The sequence below is a fragment of the Bactrocera tryoni genome, chromosome 2 (assembly GCF_016617805.1).
Source record: "Bactrocera tryoni isolate S06 chromosome 2, CSIRO_BtryS06_freeze2, whole genome shotgun sequence".
Lineage (NCBI taxonomy): Eukaryota > Metazoa > Arthropoda > Insecta > Diptera > Tephritidae > Bactrocera > Bactrocera tryoni.
Genome location: NC_052500.1, coordinates 71,138,629 through 71,159,999, shown reverse-complemented (window position 1 = coordinate 71,159,999; position 21,371 = coordinate 71,138,629). Strand labels below are relative to the sequence as shown.

General features: G+C 31.9%; 1 protein-coding gene across 1 annotated transcript; it reads left to right on the top strand.

The window, feature by feature from the left end:
- The first annotated feature begins 7,360 nt into the window (after positions 1-7,360).
- Positions 7,361-20,539, top strand: LOC120769538 (sarcoplasmic calcium-binding protein, alpha-B and -A chains). The gene is made up of 6 exons (XM_040096583.1): positions 7,361-7,413; positions 10,334-10,427; positions 17,444-17,610; positions 17,687-17,767; positions 18,694-18,846; positions 20,063-20,539. The coding sequence occupies exons 2-6, from the start codon at positions 10,376-10,378 to the stop codon at positions 20,177-20,179; spliced, it is 570 nt and encodes a 189-aa protein (XP_039952517.1). The 5' UTR covers positions 7,361-7,413; positions 10,334-10,375; the 3' UTR covers positions 20,180-20,539.
- Positions 20,540-21,371: the final 832 nt, after the last annotated feature.

Here is a 21,371-nt window from a genome sequence, read left to right as displayed (position 1 = left end):
AATTTTGGCGTGATTTTTTTCAACAACTTTCGACGTGGATTAACTCATCAATAGTCCATTGATGAACTTAATTAAATTTTCGACGATGAAGCTCCATCAAAGGCCAGTGTTTATCGATGGTATGGTGAATTCAATCGAGTTCGTAGATCACACTAAAAGGAATTTCGGGAAGGTCGTCCAAAATTAGTAGTTGTTTCGGAAACTATTGTTGCTGTGCGCAAGCTGATATTGTAAAATGGTCATCGCGATATTGAGACAAATATGGGCACTAGTGGGACTAACATATACATATTTCAATATTGCATAAACATTTGACTGTAAAAAAATGTGTTCACGTTGGATTCCACACAATTTGTCAATCGAATCTAATATACGAAACATTTCTAAGCAAATGGTTGCCTTTTTTTTAGAAAAAACTGGACATGGCGCAACCATACTATTGAAACAACGCAGAAGAGTAAATTATGAGTGGTATGAAGCAAGTTCTAATGCTAGCTCGCACACATCGACTGAAACAACTGCATTTTTGAGCATTCAAAACATCGTTGCGGTGAGTTACCCTCCTTATAGTCCTTGAACCGAATGTCTTCTTTATATTCCTGTTCGTAAAAAATAAACTAACAGGTCTGCGTTATTCGATACCTGAAGAGGCGGTTGATGCGTTCAAACCCGATATTGTGGAGACTAAGGAATATGGCTCGCATTTTTTCTGCATCCACACTCCGTCCAAGACCATGTTTTCAATATCAGTTCACTAAAATTCATTATCCATGTCTTCGTAGCACTAACCTAAGCCAAGATAACATATCTAACAATGTTTTCATTTAATACTTTAATCAAAATACTATAATTCTTCCATTCAGAGTTGCCATTGTTGAAACTCAAACTAAAATGTCACACTCTAAGGATCACAGGTTCAAAGTCACATTAAATTTTTACACTCTTTGAAACACAGCTCCAAAATCTATATTAAACATTTAAAGGCTTCTTAAGGATTTCCGACCTTTAGGTTGCAGGTTTGTTGTTTTGCTGGGTTCTCTATTCTTTTTCAGAGGTTTTAGATCTCTATCGTCTTAAGTTGTTTAAGTCTTAAGGTTTCTGGTGCATACATTTCATCTGATGACCCGTTAACCTTCTTTGCAAGTATAGTGAAATTCGCCAATATGTACAGTCCTCATAGTCGGACATCTCCCATAATTGAATAAATTTCATGCTGTGTTCATTACTATTTTCATGCAAAAACAATTCCTATAACCAGACATGAGAACGTTCCCATGACCGGACACGGAAACTATTTTGGTAATATTTCGTTCAATTATCTCTGATAAATGAACAAGACTTCGTTTTTCAAGAAAGTTAAGTACAATTTATAGCTCCCGATTTTTTATATTCTTATAATTTTTGGTGTTTTGAGACAGTTAAGAACAATACGTAAGATGATCAAGCAAATTAACTTGCGTTGGCGCCGTCTGGTTCGCGGTGGCTCAACAAAACCTGATGGGATAGTTGTCATTCATTAACTCCTGGCTGACATTGGCTCGCATTTATTAGTTCAATAGAAATATACTTCTGAGTTGGAGGTTCTGATTCGAAGAATACGTTTTAAACACCCTGTTTATCCGTTTGTCTGTCGATATACTAGACACTCAGCTTGTTTGCAGTGTTCGTCATCAAATAGGGAGTCTCTTATCCGAGGCTGGTTTCTTCTAGTCATCGCACTCGCGATATGGCTCCCAAGTCATTATTGATAGTCATAGCTTCGAAGTCCTAAATAATTTCGTCTAGCTTGGGACTAGCATTAACAGCAACAACAAAGTCAGCCTCGAAATCCAAGGCAGAATAACTCTTGCCAACAGGTGCTACTTCGGTCTGAGAAGTAAAATCCTCTCTCGAGAAACAAAGGCCAAACTCTACAAGTCCCATCCTGCTATATAGTGCAGAAGCATGGACGATGACAACATCTGAGTTACGAGTTATGAGTTTTCGAAAGAAAGTTTCTTCATTGGCAACGGCAAATACCGCAGTCGATGGAACGATGAGCCGTACGAGACATACGTTCAGTGAATTAAGAGACAGTGTCGTCGCTAGTTAGATCATGTCGTCCGAATAGATGAAAACACTCCAGCTCTGAAAGTATTCAATGCAGTACCCGCCGGTGTAAGCAGAGTAAGAGGAAGTTCTCCACTCCATAGGAAAGACAAAAAGGAAAAGGTTCCGGATACACTTAGGATCTCCAATTGGCGCCAAATAGCGAAAAGGGAGAAGGACTGGCGCGCTGTTGTAAACTCGGCTATAATCGCGTAAGAGGTAACTACAGCAATAAAGAAGAAGAATTATATCATTGGTGCAGCCGAAGTTAATGTTTTCTCTTGTTTTTAGTCTGACTTATTGTGGAATCTATAAGTTATGTTCTATTTTTTCCGACATCAATCGCATCGTATGTGCTTTATTTTATTAAAATTCGATTTCTGACAACGTTCCTAGGATTTAAAGTCTTTACGTTTATGAATTTATAAATTTTTCCGACCCTAATTTATAATTGATGACTTTTAAATAAGCTCATACAAAGAAAGAATTTTCCACACAAACAAGTCAGGGTCTATGTTGGTAGGATTGTATGTTTGTCTTGGGTTTCTTGGAAAAAGTATATGGTTTAGAGTAAATAATTTTCATTTTGATTACTCTATAAGAGCCACTTATCAGGTGCGCATCCCGTTCACAAACACACACATACACAGTCACAGGTATTTGCATACGCAATAAAGTCTGCGGTGTTTATTTTGGCAGCAAAGACTGATCAAAGGAAAGAAATTGTATATATTTACACTCTATAAGTACCTAGGCACGCATAATTGTGGGTGTATACAAATACTTTCGGCGGCACCTGGCCTGGGTCCGGGCTGGCGACTTTTTTCTTTCTCTGCCAGAAGCATATACGTGTGTATTTACATATATACATACATAAATATCTGCTCATATATACCGGATTGTTTTTTAATTGTGGGCAGATATGAGGAACTTTATGGTGGGATGATTTTCCAGCTTGCCATTGGCTCAGCAATGGCATTTCATATGTGACAGCCTCTGTAGCAGTGGTAGCGCACTGCCACGTGTTGACCTTCAATTATTTTGGGGAACAACTCAAAAATATATAGCAAAAAAATTGTTGGAACTTTTAGCGTGGCAGTAACAACAGTCAATAAATAAATGTGATCGTGAGAGACTAGCAGTACGCACTGGAACAATGGAGCACACTTACGATATTCAACCTTGTTGGTTGTGGTTTTACTATTAGATTACAGTCATGACAATATTAAAATCGATGCAGCACCTCCCTCGGTTGGATACAAGCAGACTTAATTCCGGTAAAAAAGTGATCTTCGAGCTTGACATATCCGAAAAAAGACTCCTGTTCTTCTGTCCTTATGGTGGTGACCCCGTTTAAACAGCTAGTTTCCTGAACCTCTATCTTTGATAATGTTGATTCGTATACCTAACTGACATTCTTGCCTGACATACTAGAAGAAAGAAGCCTTATGGTGCCACCCTATCTAAGTGGCACGTTTCCTAAACCTTTCGTTAGATAGCGTCGATCACTATACCAAACAGAGCAGGGCCTGACAAGGTAACGGGAAAAGATCCATATATGCATAAATAAACCGTGAGAGGACAGTGGAGTACCGACCCATTCCCAATCTGATGGAACTGCTGTTAATACGACCTCTCTAGTAAGCTCATAAGCTTTGCAGGTGCCAACAATTTCGCTGTGACCAAGCATTCAAACCAGTTGGATAACAGAATAGCTTGATTCTACTGATTAAAAGGTCAAACACTCTTTCATTAGTCTTGAGCGCACCTTCATTAGTCTTGAGATCACTTCGAAACAATACATCTCTTTTACCTTGGTAGTAGCCACTATTGCAGTGGTCTGGTAGCTTGAAGCTAGAGTTGACAGAGAGCTCGCGACAGAAGACTCCCTCTCCCATCTTTACCAGAAACTTCAATCCGTCCGTGAAAAATTTCACTGTACATCTTTTCAATATTTGGTTGTCACGAAAGATTCTTATCCAGCGCAAAGTACTTCACTCTGTGCACAAGTTGAACGCTAGAGCCTCCCAGTGACGGAAAGGAAACATATGCATTCTTGGCCAATGAAGTAAGTATTCAGTTTTATTTGATGTTTACCACATTCAAGTATCCTTGTCCTAGACCGTAGGCGATGTTTAGAAATTCTCCTTTTACCAAAATCGTTATTCATCGCCTAGGCAATCACTCGACTGTCTAGTTCCACGAGTTCGTGCAGTAAGTCGTTCACTATCTGAATCCAGAGCAAGGAGGAGCTAACCCCACCTCCGAAGTTACCTATATTTACCCTCCGAAGTCCATGTGTACTAACCAACTCCATCACAACAGTTCTGTCGAAAAAGAGACAGATGTACTGGAGGTTTGTCTCAACCGTAAACCCATCAAGAGCTCTAATACTCGTAAATGCCTCCGGTGGTACCTTATTAATGGCCTTCTCGATATTAAGAAATGTTTTCTTGCGAGTTCATTGGATGGAACCGAATTGTTGAAAATTTTGAGCGTACATTTTCTTTGCATAACGCTCAAGTACCAATCAAACAAAGAACTGCTCGAAGTAATGAAAATATTACTGATATTCAGGCAAGTGTTCCTGAAGACTGCAATTTGATGATTCCAAGACGTTCTCAAGAATTGGGACTGTCTCAAACCAAAACCTGGCGAGACAGGATTCGAGCTTGCATCCGCATAAAATTATTCTCACTGAAGAACTGAAGCCATTGGACAATCGTGAACGTCGGTTCTGCTGATTTCGCTATGGAACAACTTGAAAACGATAGCGATTTTTTTAAGAGAATCATATTGCCAGATGATGATTATTTTCATGCGAGTGGTGCGGTAAATAAACAAAACTGTCGATTCTGGTGCGAAGAAAATCCACATATTAATCGTGAATAACCATTACATTCACCCAAATTGACAGTTTGGTGTGGTTTTTGGGCTGGTGGAATCATCGGTCGTACTTCTTTTGAAATGAATATGGTGACACCGTTACTGGCAATGGAAAGCGATGTACAAGTAGATCGATGATAACCAACTTTTTATGGCCGCAATTGAAAGAAGAAGTTGATCTTGACAACATCTGAACAACAACCGAATTATTGCGAGAAAAGTTAGGCGGTTCGATTATTTCAAGAAATTGTGTCATTGAATGGCCTCCAAGAAGTGGTGATTTAAAAGCATTATACTGCTTCTTGTGGGGTTATTTGTAGTCAGTGGACTACAGCAATAAACCAGACTCTCTCTCGAAAATTGGTTTCACCGAATTCTTTCCTGCAAAAGAAGTCGTCGTTCAATACCTAATTGTATCAATATGTTATTCAAATTCAATAAAAAAATACTTGAATTTCTTAAACAATTAATGTGTTTTTTTTTTAAGAAATCATATCACTCTTTCACTTATTCACTTATTGGGAAACCCCACATTTCACAACTTATCTTGCAGTGACCTTTATAAAACCCTTTTAGATGCTATATTTCATCTCTGGAAAGAACAATTAGTTGCTTGAACAGTTTGTATTGAACTCTATCAGAAACAAATTCAACAAAAAATTGGTTACCAGTAGCAATTTACACAGTTTCTGTGCTATTATAATGTGTGGGTTCCAAAGTGAAGAAAAGCTCGACTCCTATTTGGTTAGATAGATAGATAAAAAATTGAGGCTTTGCACCTCTCCTATATCACATATAGTCACAAAGGTCCTGTATTCTGAACAATTCCAGTAGCTTGCATGATGTGTTCCTGTCTACGTAGATGGAACCTAGGGTCTTCATGTGTTCAAGAGTTTCTTGTTCCATGTCGCAAAAGTGGTAGTTTGCGTAAGAGACTATGCCCAATTAGAACAAGTGCTGCCTGAGCCTACAATGCCCTGTATAGAATGCTACAAGAAGGCGGAATTTGTCTCGGGGAGATTGATTCTTGTTCGACGCCATCTGCCTAAGCTGCATGGAAGAATTCTGATTCCTATCAGCCGTTTTAAGAAATACAACACATATCGAACCTGTATAATCAATCCAAAAATGATTTAGAAATCTCTGAGGTGAAGACATTGAAATTGCACAGGATTCAGCGTTGAGTGATTGTGAAAATTTTCTGATGCCAGGGGAAAAGCAAAGACACCAAAGTTCGAAAAATTCCAAATTCCAAAAGTCAGATATGAAAATACTGAATGGCTCTACAGTTATATTGAAAAAGCGATAAGAGAAGAGATGAAATTATGACTTGTAGAATAAGCAGAGAAATCGTAAAAAAAATATTTCGAAATACCAAACTAATTGCAAATTACCGACACTTATCATTTCCGTTTCCGTTTTTCGTACGAACAGACACGGGCGTTTATAGCTCACAATACACTATAGTTGTATGTGTGGATGTGTGTGTACAAATAGCGCGCGTGGTGGCATCTCAAAGTTATTGAGCGAATAATATGCTCATAAATATGAAAATGCAGCATTTTTGGCAGGTGGTTTCAAAAATGCTGCTTTCATGATATTTTGCTGAAACTATGTACCTATTGTTCAATGAATGTAGGTGTATGTATATGTAAGTGTATATGTGTATGTTTTTAAAGAAGATATTTTAAAGTAGAACGTTCGACCTTCCCGGTGATAGGCGGTGATCTGCAATTCTTAACAGTTGGCTGAGTAAAATATCCCAAATGTTAAATTACATACATACATATGTACATACAAGTGCATACACACACTTAAACGCCAGCAAATGCACGTGTGCGGGCAGATGCCAATGTTGAGAAAAGAGTGTGCAACATGCAACTGGCAACCTCTGTAACTGTAAATCGCGCAATTTGTTTATTTATTTGTTTTTGTTTTTGTTATTGTTTCTGTTTTTGCTTTGCGAAAATTTATACGTTCGGACGGACACTTTTGGCCGGCTGAGCAAACGCAGCAAATGGGCAACTAACCACAGCACACACACATACATACACACGTAGTATTTGGGCGCAAACAGATGATGACGACCCTGAATCGGTGATGCTGGCCACATTTGCGTCTACGAAGGCGGCTTCATGCACCCACACACACACCGACACACATTTTCATCATGTAATTGTAACAATTGACTAAAATACTACAATGGCGATAGTCGTAATAATAATAACAACAGCAGCAACAACAACAACAATTTAATCGTATCGAGCTGAATCGAATGTTTACAAACATTTTTGTGAATTTGTTGTTACTAAGCATTCGAGCATCAGCAATGTTGTATGAAAATGTGGCAAGTGAAAATTTCGCATTGTTTGGCGGTGCTTTGAAGCTCACTTGATAGTCACAATACATTCAGTCGATCAGAAGCGAAACGGCACTCAGGTAGAGCGCGAGAAAAAAACCCCATACTAATAAATTGTGAATTAAACTAATAAGAAGCTGCAAGATTTACTTTGTATTTGAACAAAATTGAAAAGAAAAGAAATTTAATAACATAAAAAGAAATTATTAATCAAAAAATATAAATAATAAAAAAGAAGTTGGTTAAAATAAAATTATTAATAACATATAACAACAGTATAAATTAAATAAAATTGTTAAGTTGACACGTTGTTGGAGAATATATTTGAAAATTGAAATGAAATAAATTTAAAGTTATTATAAAATGAATAAATAATTAGAATAACTGCCAAAAATTAAAAAAAAAATAAAAATGAAAGTAAATTTTCTTAAAAAAAGTTGGAGTATTAACTAAAAATATATAAAATAAAATTGAATTAAATGTCATATAATTAACAAAAATGGTGGAAGTTAATTAGAAAAAATTATGAATAAATGAAAAAATCACAAAAAATTTAAAAGTAATATTTATATATAAAATATGTATTTGTAAATAAAATAAGACAGTATGACGACAATTTATTTATTCATAATTTTATCAAATTGACTTCGACAAATTTTTACGTGACTAATTATTAAAAATTTGTCGAAGTCAATTTGATAAAATTATGAATAAATGAAAAAATCACAAAAAATGGAAAAAAATAATCGTATATAATATTAATAAAATAATAAAACAATATGACTAAAATAAACTAAATATTAGCTTACAATATAAGTAAAAAATTACATATAATACATATGTATATTTATAAAAAAAAAACAAATTATTTAATTAAAAATACAGCTTAGCTAAATACATAAAAAATATTACAATAAAATAAAAACATAAAATATATCAATAAATAAAATAATATCATAAAAGTTATGTCTCTTTATATTTCAAAACAAATGTTAAAAACAAATTAAATAATTTTAAATTATTTTTAAATAATTATTTGAAATATCAAAAGCAAAACATTAAAAAAAATCAAAAACAATTTTTTGCTTTAATTATGAAACTTAATTAAAAAATTATTGACTTTTATTAAAAAATGATAGAAATATCAAAAGCAAAAAACAAAACAAAAAGTTCAATAATAATTTTTAAATTTTTTAATAGCAATTTTTTTTGGTTTTCATTATTAAATTTATTAAGATATTATTAACTTTTATTAAAAAATTATAGAAATTGCTTAAAAAATATAACTAAATAAAAAATAAATAATAAAAAAAAATTTGTAATAAAATAAGAATGTCAGGGAATTTCATAAAAGCAGTATAAAAGCTTTTTAATTTTCAAAAAATAAATTAAAAAAAAAAAGAATTAATAAAAATATATATTACTTATAAGATGGAAAGTTTAACTGAAATATTTACATAAGATTATATTAAAAAATAGCATACATTTATAAAAAAAAATAACAAATAATATTTGGCACATAAATTTAAACAATTAAACAATATTTTAATAATTAAACTTATAAATTTTTTTTAGTACAAAATTTAAAGTCTTAATTTAAAAAGAAATTAAAAATAAAGAAAGATAAATAATTAATAATCAAATTTATAAAAGAACAACTAATTTATTTAAAACGAATTGGAAACTTTTATTTTAAAAATAAAATAAATTGAAATAATTATTAATTTTTATTTCAAAAATAAAATAAATTGATATGATTAGAAATAATTTTACGAAACATTAAAAAAAATAACTTTACTTAACAATAATTTGAGACAATAATTTGAAAAGACAGTAAAGTAAAAAAAAGAAATCAAGTAAATACAAATCATTTTTTAAAGTATGAATAAATTTATTTAATTGAAATTATTAGTTTAAATAAGTTATAAGAAGTGCAAGCAATTAATACTTAAATATAAAATATTAAATATGTAATAAACTGTATAATATGTATATAATAAATTAAATTAATTTTTTTAATTTGAAACCCAACAAAAAAATTTAAGAAAACAATAACAAGACAATTTTCTAAAAAAATAAAAACAAAACTCAATAAAAATATAAAATATATGAATATTATAATAATTAAAAACTATTTATAAAAAATAAAACAAAATAAATACAAATTTTTAATTAGAAAACCAACAATAAAATTTAAGAAAATTATGAAAGAGTTTTCGAAAAATAAAAACAAAAATAAATAAATGGATGCATTTAATATTAGTAAAAAATAAGCTATATTAATCTATGAAATATAAAATTAAATAAATATAAATTTTTATTTCCCAATAATAAAAACAAAAATCAACAAAAATACATAAATTCATTAAAATAAATATAATTTTTTATTTATAAAATCAAAAATAAAATTTATGAAAATTATAAAAAATTAAAAAAAAACAAAAATCAAAAAATAAAAAATAAATAAATAGTTGCATTTAATAATAATTAAAAATAATTTATAAAATAAAAAATTAAATAAATATAAATTTCGAATTGGGAAACTAACAAAAATACTTTTTAAATCATTTTAACAGAATTTTCTAAAAAATAAAAACAAAGTACATTAAAAATAAATAAATAAATGCGCATAAAAGCAATTAAAAATGATAAACAAAATAAAAAATTAAATAATTAAAAAATAACTTTCAAATAAAAATAAATAATAAACAATAAAATTTAAGAAAAATATAAAAAAAATTCCAAAAAATAAAAAAAAATAAAAAAATTTATCAAAATAATTAAATAGCTGCATTTAATATTTAATTTTTTTTTAGTGATATGCATGCAAAAGATATTAAAAATTAAAGAAATTTAAAAAGAATTAAAATAAACATACAAAAGACTAATTTTTCAGTAACGCAGCTTTCAAATGTGAAACTACATTTTTAATAAAAACAAAGATTTTTTTTATTTAAAGTGTTAAAACTTTTTTTTTGTATTTCATTATAACTATTTTAGATTGTGTGTGATATAAAAAACCACCGACAAAAAACAAAAAAAATGTCATACTCCTGGGATAACCGTGTAGACTTTGTTGTACGGTATATGTATGGTAAGTGTGCCAAGAAAATTTTAGAAAATAGTTAATAATTAACAAATGACACATAAATAAACAGGCAAAGTTAATTTGTATGAATTTAGACACTTCATAGCAAAGCGTACATCACCAGTATACTTGTTTAATAAATAATATATGTATATATGTACATACATATGTATATAGTATGTATGTATGTATATGTAGACATGTGGATATATGGAGTGCACATCTGCGGTACATCATAATCTTTCATTAGCAGCAACTATTTACTATAGTGTAATTAAGTATGCGCATATGTGCAGCAACAAAAAACAAAACTCAAAAATCAAAAAAAAAAAAAAAAAACACCGTTTGAATAGTTTAACCCCACACCTGTAACAATGCACAATTTACATTCGAACCGAATCTGGCGAAAATTTATGTGCTGATATAAATATTGTTTTGAAATTAATGTGTTTCGTTAATGTAAGCAGTTTTCGCCAAAAATTTTCAACGAAATTTTATATATCAATACGCACATGCTAGCACCTACTCTGCTATCGACCGCATATACACACTTACATGCATACATATGTTTGTTTGTACATGTCTGTCTGTGAGGAAGTAGTAAATACTAAGTAGTATATGACTTTGCAGCGAAATTTAGGGAACCGCGCCATGCTTCTTCTTCTTCTTCTTGTTCTACGACCAACACAGATTTTATTTACTTTGACTACATTTTGTTACTAAAGGAAAAGACATCAAATAAACAAAGTCTAAAAAATATATTAGCTGAAATCTGCATACCTGAGATACCTGTGAAAAACTTGAAAACTCATAGCTTGCTTGTGGTAAATATCAGTTCTCAACTTAAGGCAATGTATATTAAATTTAATATTGACTAACTCCGAGGCATCGAAGCGAGAAATCAAGAGTAAGAGATTAATCACATAACCATATATGTTATGTTGTTGTTTTCCACTAGATAGTTTTGAGGAATGTTGCCGTGTTGACAACATATGTAAATTGATGAATTGTCATAAATACGCTCAGTGGTTCATGTCGAGATCAGCCGACGGCACTTGAAATCTTCTATCGTAAAAAAATTTTGAATCTATGTCCGCTAAACTTTACTCCCTGCTTCTGCTAGACACCGCTTACGAGGTTATAGCCGAGTTTACAAAAGCGCGTCAATCTTTCCTTTCGCTGTTTGGTGTTAGTTAGAGATTCCAAGTGAAGCCAGGTCCGTCTCAACCTAGTCTTCCCAAAGGAGTAGAAGTCTTCCTCTTCCTCTGCTTCCACCGGCGGATAGTGCGTCGAATACTCTCAGAGTTAGAGTGTTTTCGTCCATTCGGACGATATGACCTAGCCAGCTTAGCCGATGTCTCTTAATTCTCTCAACTATGTCAATGTCTTCGTATAAAACTTTACTCCCTATATCGGACAAAACATACACAAGTACAAGTATTTTCTTAATTTTAACGAAACACCGAAGAAGTTCTGTAATTTTAAAATTTTGTTGATAGGTAGATGTACCGTACTGGTGTGACAAAACGGGACCCGGAAAAAGATTATGTTATTAAGCTACAATTAGTTTCCTAGTTTTGTTTAAGCTATGTAGTGAACTGTAAATCATTTCATATACAGGGTGACCCATCCATTTTGAAGGTTACTTCATACATAAACTCTTGTAGAAACGCTCTTCCATATTGGCAAATAACCAGGAAAGTCGATTTTCACAAGTTTCTGTTGATACGATTTTTTATCAGCAAAATCATGCGCTATAGACAGGAATAGGTAGTTTACTCGGTGCCGAGGCCGGTCCGGTTATAACCGCGTAAGTGGTGTCTATGCCAATAAAGAAGAAGGTCCTGACTATAAGCTGGATACAGAAGAACTTTCTAACCAAGTTCCTAGAGCTTCTAACGAGTCAGTATCGATGTGTATGGTCTGGCGTTGTCCTAATGGAACACAATTATTCTGCTATTGGCGTCCAATGCTTGACAGTGCAGGTCCAATATATTAATACATTAAGGAAACTTATGTTCTACTGTGCCCTCTCTGTTATTACAACATTTCGTTTAACTCAGTTGAATCAAAAAATTTTCTAAAGCTTCTGGGTTATTGTTTGTGATGTGTTTTCTCACCGGCGCTGCTGGCGTACTCCGATGACATCGATATCATTGGTCTCAACACCCGCGCCGTTAGTTCTGCTTTCTCCAGAATGGATGAGGTAGCGAAGCAAAGTAGGCTCCTATGTCACTGTTGACAGTCATAACTTCGAAGTCGTAGAAAATGTCAGCCTCGAAATCCCACGCAGAATAACTCTTGCCAACAGGTGCTACTTCGGACTGAGTAGGCAATTGAGAAGTGAAGTCCTCTCTCGACGAACAAAAACCAAACTTTATAAGTCACTTATAATTCCCATCCTGCTATTGGTGCAGAGGCTTGGACGATGACAACATCTGATGAGTAGACGTTACGAGTTTTCGAGAGAAAAGCTCTCCGAAAGATTTGTGGTCCTTTACGCGTTTACCACGGTAAATACCACAGTCGATGGGACGATGAGCTGTATGAGACGCCATTGACATGGTTCAGCGAATTAAAAGACAGCGGCTGCGCTGGCTAGGTCATGTAGTCTGAAAGGATGAAAATAATCCAGCTCTGAAAGTATTCGACGCAGTAGCCGCCGGGGAAAGCAGAGGAAGAGGAAGACCTCTACTCCGTTCGAAAGACTAGGAGGCTTCGCTTGGAATTTCCAATTGGCGCCACATAGCAAAAAGGAGAAGCTACTGGCGCGCTGTTGTTAACTCAGCTATAACCGCGTAAACGGTGTCTACGCCAGTAAAGAAGAAGATAAGTGATCAGCGTGACAAACTGTTTTTGAGATACCGATCCAAAACTTTGCATATTTCCTTTTATCTTCAAGAAGCTGCTTATTTGTCGGAACCGCTGATATCGCATCACTATATCATATAGCTGTCATACAAACAGACTGATAAAAATCAAGATAAATATCTTCATAAAAGATGCTTTACTTCTTCTTATTAGTCAGTATAAGTGCTTCCACTTTAAACCCAATAGAAAATCATTTCAAATATATACGGTATAAAGTCTCGCAAAAGCTCGAAAACCTTTATATTGTATTAGGTACAAGGAGGCTAAGGAAAGTACTGACCCAATTCTACCCTTTTGTAGTACACAGACATAATACTATCAGGAAAGGATTCTTTCTGAATTTAATGTCAGTGGCGTATTTAGTTATTCATATTTATCGCACTTTTAGTAATTTATAACATTACCGTTATATGGGGAGTGAATGGGGTTACCATCCGATTTCATCCATTTTCACACTGTCGATAGGAGTTCTTATAATATTTGCGCTAGGCGAATTTGATTGTTGTAGCTTTAGTGATTTACATAGGTGTTATGTAGATACGTTACATTTTATGAGAGGGTGGGGCCATGTGCGCTTTTTCAAAATGTTTTGCCCACAGATGCCCTTTGCAATTGCGATCCCCTATGCCATTAGAGTTTTATATCTTAATTTAGTGTTTAGATATGGTAATTTATAATTTGGTACGATAACGTCCATCTACGAACTCGCATTTTTTTACTAAGGGAAGCGCATAGCAAGCTTCTTCAAGATATATAAATTTTTACTCAAGTTACTTCTTGAACGGACAGACAAACAGTCACACAGATTTCAACTTTTCTCGTCATTCTGATAACCATATATCTATATCGCTTAGTTTTAGGTGATACATACAACCGTTAGATGAACAAAACTATTATACTCAGTAGCAACATGTTGCAAGAGTATAAAAATACCCGTCTACCGTTATGTTTGCAAAATTTGCAGAAATCAATATTTTAGAAAAAAATTAAATTGAATATGAGATATTTAGTAATCGTAAATTTATTTACTCAAAAATATTAAATTTTCTTTCACTTTCAATCAGAATAATATTTACTTCTCTATATAGTACAATATACATATGTATGTATATATGTAAGAATGCAAATGTGTGCGCAAAAATGTGTTTGTGTGTGAATATAAATTTGTAGTATCTGCAAAAATTCACAAGTTGTTCAGCGCACCCAGCAATTCGCACACAAGCAAGCAAAACATATTTAACTAAACACATACACAATCACATAAATGTACGTATAAGCGTGTGTGTCTGCGCCCAAGTGCAAGAATTCGGTTGACTAAGATTTTTTATGCACCGGGAAATTGATAAATACAACTTATGTTATACATTTAAAATTAATTTAATTAAAAGTAATAGAGCATATAAATTTCTGGGCGTGCAGTTGTTTTAGCTTTTTGTGTGCTCGGTCTGTTCTACAAATACATTTTGGCGGGCGAAAGCTTTTACAACGCACACACACACGCGCTTGTTTGACTTAAGCGCTTAGCTGAGTGTTTGTTTGGTTGTGTGCGTGCAATTAAAGTACCCAGATCTGCTGATAGTAACTGTACACGAATAGACAAACGCTCAACAATTTTCCTATTCACTGTGCAATAGCTTTAGTGCTGCAGAGACGCTATTTATAAATGCTGCAGACATATTACCAGCAAGGACCAAGCAACTACGAAGTGTTATACATTACATATATGTATGTATATAATTTCTGTGAAATATTAGATTTTTATATTTTAGGGGTGATATTCGCTGCAGTTACTATATATAATTATTTTAAATATTTTTTGTTTACTATTAAGAAGAACTATCTTCGTTCTCAGTTACCTGTTTTTTTAAAGAAAAAACACGGAAATTTCAATTTTAATGAGGAATGTTTATTATCATTGGAAAGAACATTCTTTGTTATTTATTTCTTAGAGATTATCTCTTGTTGGCCGAGGCTACGTCTCAGATGGTCCATTCGTGTAGTCCAATTTCGATGACTCGTTCGAGAATTTGACTGGTAACTGGCGAATGGCAGGCGTAATGTTTTGCTCCAAGGTCTAAATCTAAACGGGATTGTCCGCATAGATATTGGACTTTGAATATATACATATATCCGCAGGAAAAAGTCTAACGGTGTGATATCACACGATCTTGGTGATTCCACCGGCACACCAACCCGTTGTTTTTTCTGGATGAAATGGCAGCTTTTCAATCTCTTCAGACTACTCTTTGTCCAAAATGTAAGAATGATGCTTGTTTACATACCCCTGGAGTCAGAAATGGGGCTTATCGCTGAACAAAATTTGGCTCGAAAACGTCGAATCTTCTTGGAACTTTTCAAGAGCCCATAGAGTGAAGCTATGTTTCTTGGGAAGGTCGAGTTGCACAAGCTGTATTTTGATATGCTTTAAATTAAAGATCTTGACGTAAAATGCGCTAAGTCGTTCCATACGTCAGTCCGAGCTGTTGCGAACGGCGCCGTCATAGCAACGGTATATTCCATTTTCAGGTCACTAAACCAATTGCCGCGACTCTTATTCTCCCATCTTCGTTTTCATGCGAGTATAGTTTCTTTCTTTATTCGGTCAACTCGAGCTTTACCACTTATGACTAATACACTCTGGTCAATACCATACGCCAGTTTTTGTTTTTAGCACATCTACCCAAATCTCTGATCCGTTTAGTAAGACGCTTATAGTTTTTGTCATTAAGAGTCTTCTCTTTTCTTGTGTGGGGCCTCCTATGTTGACCATTATTCTGCTAAGAGACGATTTCCTGCTGCATGCTGGATTTGTAATCAGAAGGTTAATTTGGGGTCCAGTATTATGCCTAGGTACTATATATCGCTGCCATTAAATATAGCATTAATTTGGGAGGAGACCCTCTTCATGCCAATTTTTGTGCTAAGGGACCCAAAAAATTATTAATAAAGGGTCACAGAATACTATTTCAGACTCGATAAAAGTAAATAACACATAGGACTACTAAAGTTAGGGATTTTTCCACACAAAAGCTCACGCAAATCGCAGAGTTCGTTAAATGCATATACCATCTGATCATATTTGACAAGGTCGGAAAAAAATTTAACTACGATTTTGCATAAATTTCTGTGTTTCTGATAAAATTACGGCTACGGAATCCTTAAAAAAGTTGCAGAAGTGTGTGGAAGAGTCCAATATATCATGAACACATGTATCTATTTGAGAGGAACAAAGCATTCGATTCTTTGCAAAAATTACGTTGAGTAGAGATCGCAAAAGAAATGCTTGATAACGTACCTGAGGCTCATACCTTCAAATAAACGGATCATTACTGATGACGTGAGTTCATAATATATGACGTCGAAGCTGTTCAACAATCTAGCGAATGGCACGAAGTCACAAAACCCCACCATAGTTGGTAAAAATCATAGTGATGCCCATCGTTTTCCTTGATTACTGTGGTGTGGTTCGCCATGAATCCATTCAACAGAGTCCAACTGATAGATCCAAAAATTTGTACACATATTATGGTATCTTTTGACTGCATTTTAATGCTTAGTATTAATAAAAATATTTATTTGGCAAGGAACTACAGCTGATCTCCGAAGCTCCTCTCAAAAAAGACGTTTTGCGGTGAACACCATATCTCTGAACTGGGTCCTCTGAAATTAGAAAACCAAACAGATTTCGTTAAAGTAGTGTTAAATCAAGTAATTAATGGGAAGAATAAGTGAAATAAAATGATTTGACATAATAGCGGTTTATAAAAAATCGATTTTTGACCAAAATTTCGAACCTAAATTTTTTATAAAAAGATATATATTTATATCTAATATATATTTATCGTGAGAAAAAATCTAAAAAATATATTTAAGAAGCTCACGTTAAAATTTGAGACTATCGGTTTAGCCGTTTTCGAGTAATGTGGGTCACCGACTTTGAAAACATCATTTTGAGAAAAAACGTTTAAAGTTTGGAATGCACTTCCAAGCACTGTGAAAAAACCCTGTAACTTTCAAAATATTCCTCGGAACGATACGAAATTTTCTGTGTGTATTCTTAAATATTTGTACATTAAGAAAATAAAATAAAATTTGTTCGAAAATTCTAACTGTATGTAACCCCTTAATCACTCCCACTTTCTTTATTTCAGATATCGACAACAATGGCTATCTGGATCAAAATGACTTCCAGTGCATGGCTGTACGAGCATGCGTTGTGGAGGGCAAAGGCGACTGCAGTGCTGCCCGCATTGAAGAATATCAAAAACTTATGAAGAACTTGTGGGATGAAATCTCAGAAATTGCTGATGATGACAAAGTAAATAAACGTCATAAATATTTCATTTGTTTACAGTTTTAATTTACATTATTTATTTAATGTCTTTTTGCTTTAGGACGGTAAAATTTCAAATGCCGAATTCAAAGAAGCCGTACGAAAAACTTGCGTTGGCAAGAAATACGACGAATTCCCCCAGGTAAGCGTTTTCAGTGATTTATGAATACGTATAAAAATCTAAAACAAAAGAAAATATTGCTAATATAGAGGAATACAGATATAGATCGAAGAACTAGAAAAAATTTAAATTTTTGACAAAATTCCGGCTTCCTAAAAAAGTGTTTTTTACTGAGACAGAAATTTGCACTTCAGATGGGCATGAAAAATTCAATTTATAATCGAAAACCTTATTCCTTCGATCGTGGCCTAACAAATATATCTAGAAGATCGTGTTAAAATTTCAAGTTGACCAGCCTTTTCGGAGAAATTTTCCTCACCAACTCTGAAAAGAAAATTGATTTTTTGAAGTTCAGAAGGGGTTAAAACTCCTTCAAATATTTTGAAATAGGGAACAGTCACATAATTAGAGTAAAATTCTGAATTATGTAAGATGATAAATTTATCGACACTAGTCATGTAGAATATCAATTTAGGGCCGCTTTCTCAATGTTTGGTTAGCAGCCATCTGTCAGTTAAGTTCTGGTTAACTTAGCCAAGACTTCTTCTCTCACAAAATAACCTTTTTTTAACCAGAATTTAAGTCCGTTTGCTCAATATCTGGTTAACAGCCATCCGTCAGATAAGTTCTGGTTAACTTAGCCAAGACTCCTTCTTTCGGTAAAGAACATTTTTTAACAAGAACTTAGCTCAGTTTTCTCAATGTTTGATCTGACAGTTAAGTTCTAGTTAGTATAACCAAGACTGCTTCTTTCAGTAAAAAACCTTTATTTAACTAGAATTCAAATATTCAAAAAACGACCCTAACTGAATGATATCGAACTTTTAGTTATTTGAAAAAAATTAAAATTCTTTAGCAGAGAGGTAAAATTTACAGTACTTTCAGCTAGAAATATATTTAATTATTAAAAACAAACATTTAATTTTTTTCCCTCTTCTCTACTACAGGCAATGAGGGCATTTATTGAAGCCAATTTCAAAATCCTAGACATCAATAGTGACGGTATTGTGGGTGTTGAGGAATACCGTTATAACTGCATTACCAGAATAGCTATCGATGATGTTGCACCAATCGATAAAGCATTCGAGACTCTATTAAATGTAAGTCATTTAATAGTTAGCCTAATTTAATAAAAATTAATTTGATTAAAATAATATCTAAATTAATTTAATTTTAAATTTGTTTAAATTAATTTCTTAATGAATTATTTTTAATTAACTATTTCAAAATAATTTGGCATAATATTATTTTAAAAAATTAATTATATTAAAAAAAATTATTTAAAGTTAAAAATTAATTTAAAAATTTAAAATATTAATTTTTCAATTAAAAATTAAATGAATTAATATTTTTCAATTAAAAAAATAATAATTAAAAAAAGTTTAAAATCACATTAAACAAGTTTTTAATTCATACTTCAGTTAATTAAAGTTAATTAACTTTTTCGCAAACTCTTTTTTAATAAATTCTTTTTACTCATATATTTTTATTTAGTATACCTTTATAATGTTAACATTTAATTTAATCAAAATATTTTTTTTTTAATTTTAAAAAGTAGTCCCTGTAAAATAGTATATTTTAATTATAAGTTTGTAATAAGTAAATTTTGTTAAAATAATTTTTATATTTTATTTGTATGTTCTTATATTGTCTTAAAATTATCTTTGAATGAATTATTTTTAAAATTTGTTTTTGAATAAATTATTTTTAGTAAAAATTTTTTATTTAGTAATATACTTTATTAATTAAAATATAAAAAAACTGTAAGTTAAAAATTTAGAAAATTAAGCGTTTTAATAAACTCTTTTAACATATATTTCATTTAGTAGTACACCTTTATAATGTTAAAGTTTAATGTAATCAAAATAATTTTTTTTTTTTAATTTTGAAAAAAGTAATCCTGATATACTAATTATTAGCTTGTAATAATGTAATAAGTAAATTTTATTAAAATTAATTTTTATTTTTAATTATTTAGCAGTATGCACTTATAATTTTTTACAATTAGTTTTTGAAAAAATAATTTTTAGTAAACGAACTTTTTTGGTAGTATACTGTTAAAGTTAAATTGAAATAAATTATTTTTTTTTTAGTTAATTTTGAGCAAATTATTTTTAATTAACTATTTTTATTATTAGTATGGTTATAATGTTGAAAAAAATTTATATAATTTAATTTTTGAATAAATTACTTTTAGTAATCTATTGTAAATTATTAGTGTTTAATGTAACAATTTTATTTAATTAAAATTATTATTTTTTTTAATATTCGTTCATTAAACTCCTTTACTTTTATTTTCTTTGCATTTAAAAACAGGACGACGACAGAAAACGCGGTGGTCTGTCATTGGATCGTTACAAGGAACTGTATGCTCAATTTTTGGGCAACACTGCCGACGACCATCCAGCTGTCAACTTGTTCGGGCCTTTATAAATACACAAATAAAAAAACAAGCAAAATTTTTAACTAAATAAAATAAATATATATTTTTTTGATTGTCTTCGCTGTTGTTCAACTATTGTCATTTAAGTGTCATTCATAATCACTTTTACATTATATCTAATTAATTAACTATGGCAAAAAAGTGAATTTACGTTATGTACCCACGCACACCGAAAAGTATGTAGAATCGTTAAAAAACATAAAAACAATACAATATACATATATACATAGATAATTGTTAATGGAAAGCAATAAAAAGCAAAATCTACCTTTTTTTGCTCTCCCACAAAATGAAAAAACAAAAAAACAATCTTGACATATGTCTCTCTCTCTTAATCTTAAAAAAAAAAACAAAATGAACATAATAATGAAATAAAATATTTAAGGACTTTCTATACAGAATATACATTTATGAAGTTATGAAAAAAGAAAGAATATTTAACACACAGAAAGTATATAAATAAATATAACATATTTACACATATGTATGTATATAATACATATATATAAATATTTTAACATTATTAGCACACAATTACTATATATTTTACGTAAAACTTATTAAATGTTTGTATCAATAACGGCACACACTTCAAAAGGCAAGTGTAAAAAACTATCAATTTTAAGTACACACTTTAACAAATTATGATGTTCCTTTATTTTATACAATAAAATATATAAATATCTTCGGATCAAGGCAACTGCATTTTAATTTTGTTGGATAGTGGAGAAACCGCCATTTTTTGTTTAAAAGAAGATTGCTGTTCGCTAAGGACTTCCATTTCTGATTCTAAGGATTGGATTGAGAAATTAAATAATAATTTCCAACCCCAAATGCCGCTCTAAAAAATTAAAAAACAAAACAAGTTTTTGACCTGAACAAAAATACAATTGCTGCAGGTCAAAAGCGACCAAAACTGCGAACTGGACGGTCTCGTGTTTTTATTGCCGGCGGAGATCGCGTGCTTACTTACTTACTGTGTAGACTTCAATATGCATAATTATATTCTTACATTTTGTCTAATTTCCAAAAATCACTTTTTTGACTATGTATGTCAAAACGAAACATATAAAATAGTGGTACAATTGCACAATGTCTACCATAGCTCTTGTTTTTGTTTCTAATACGTTAGCGTCTGACAGTTATTAACATGCCGCCATCTTGTGAATAGTCTGTTTGAGC

What these genes read in the sequence shown, in the direction of transcription:
- LOC120769538 (XM_040096583.1), top strand. Translation starts at nt 10,376, where the DNA reads ATGTCATACTCCTGGGATAACCGTGTAGACTTTGTTGTACGGTATATG. An exon ending in AAATTGCTGATGATGACAAA is followed by an intron (nt 17,611 to 17,686) that starts GTAAATAAACGT and finishes TTTTTGCTTTAG; the next exon opens with GACGGTAAAATTTCAAATGC. An exon ending in CATTCGAGACTCTATTAAAT is followed by an intron (nt 18,847 to 20,062) that starts GTAAGTCATTTA and finishes ATTTAAAAACAG; the next exon opens with GACGACGACAGAAAACGCGG.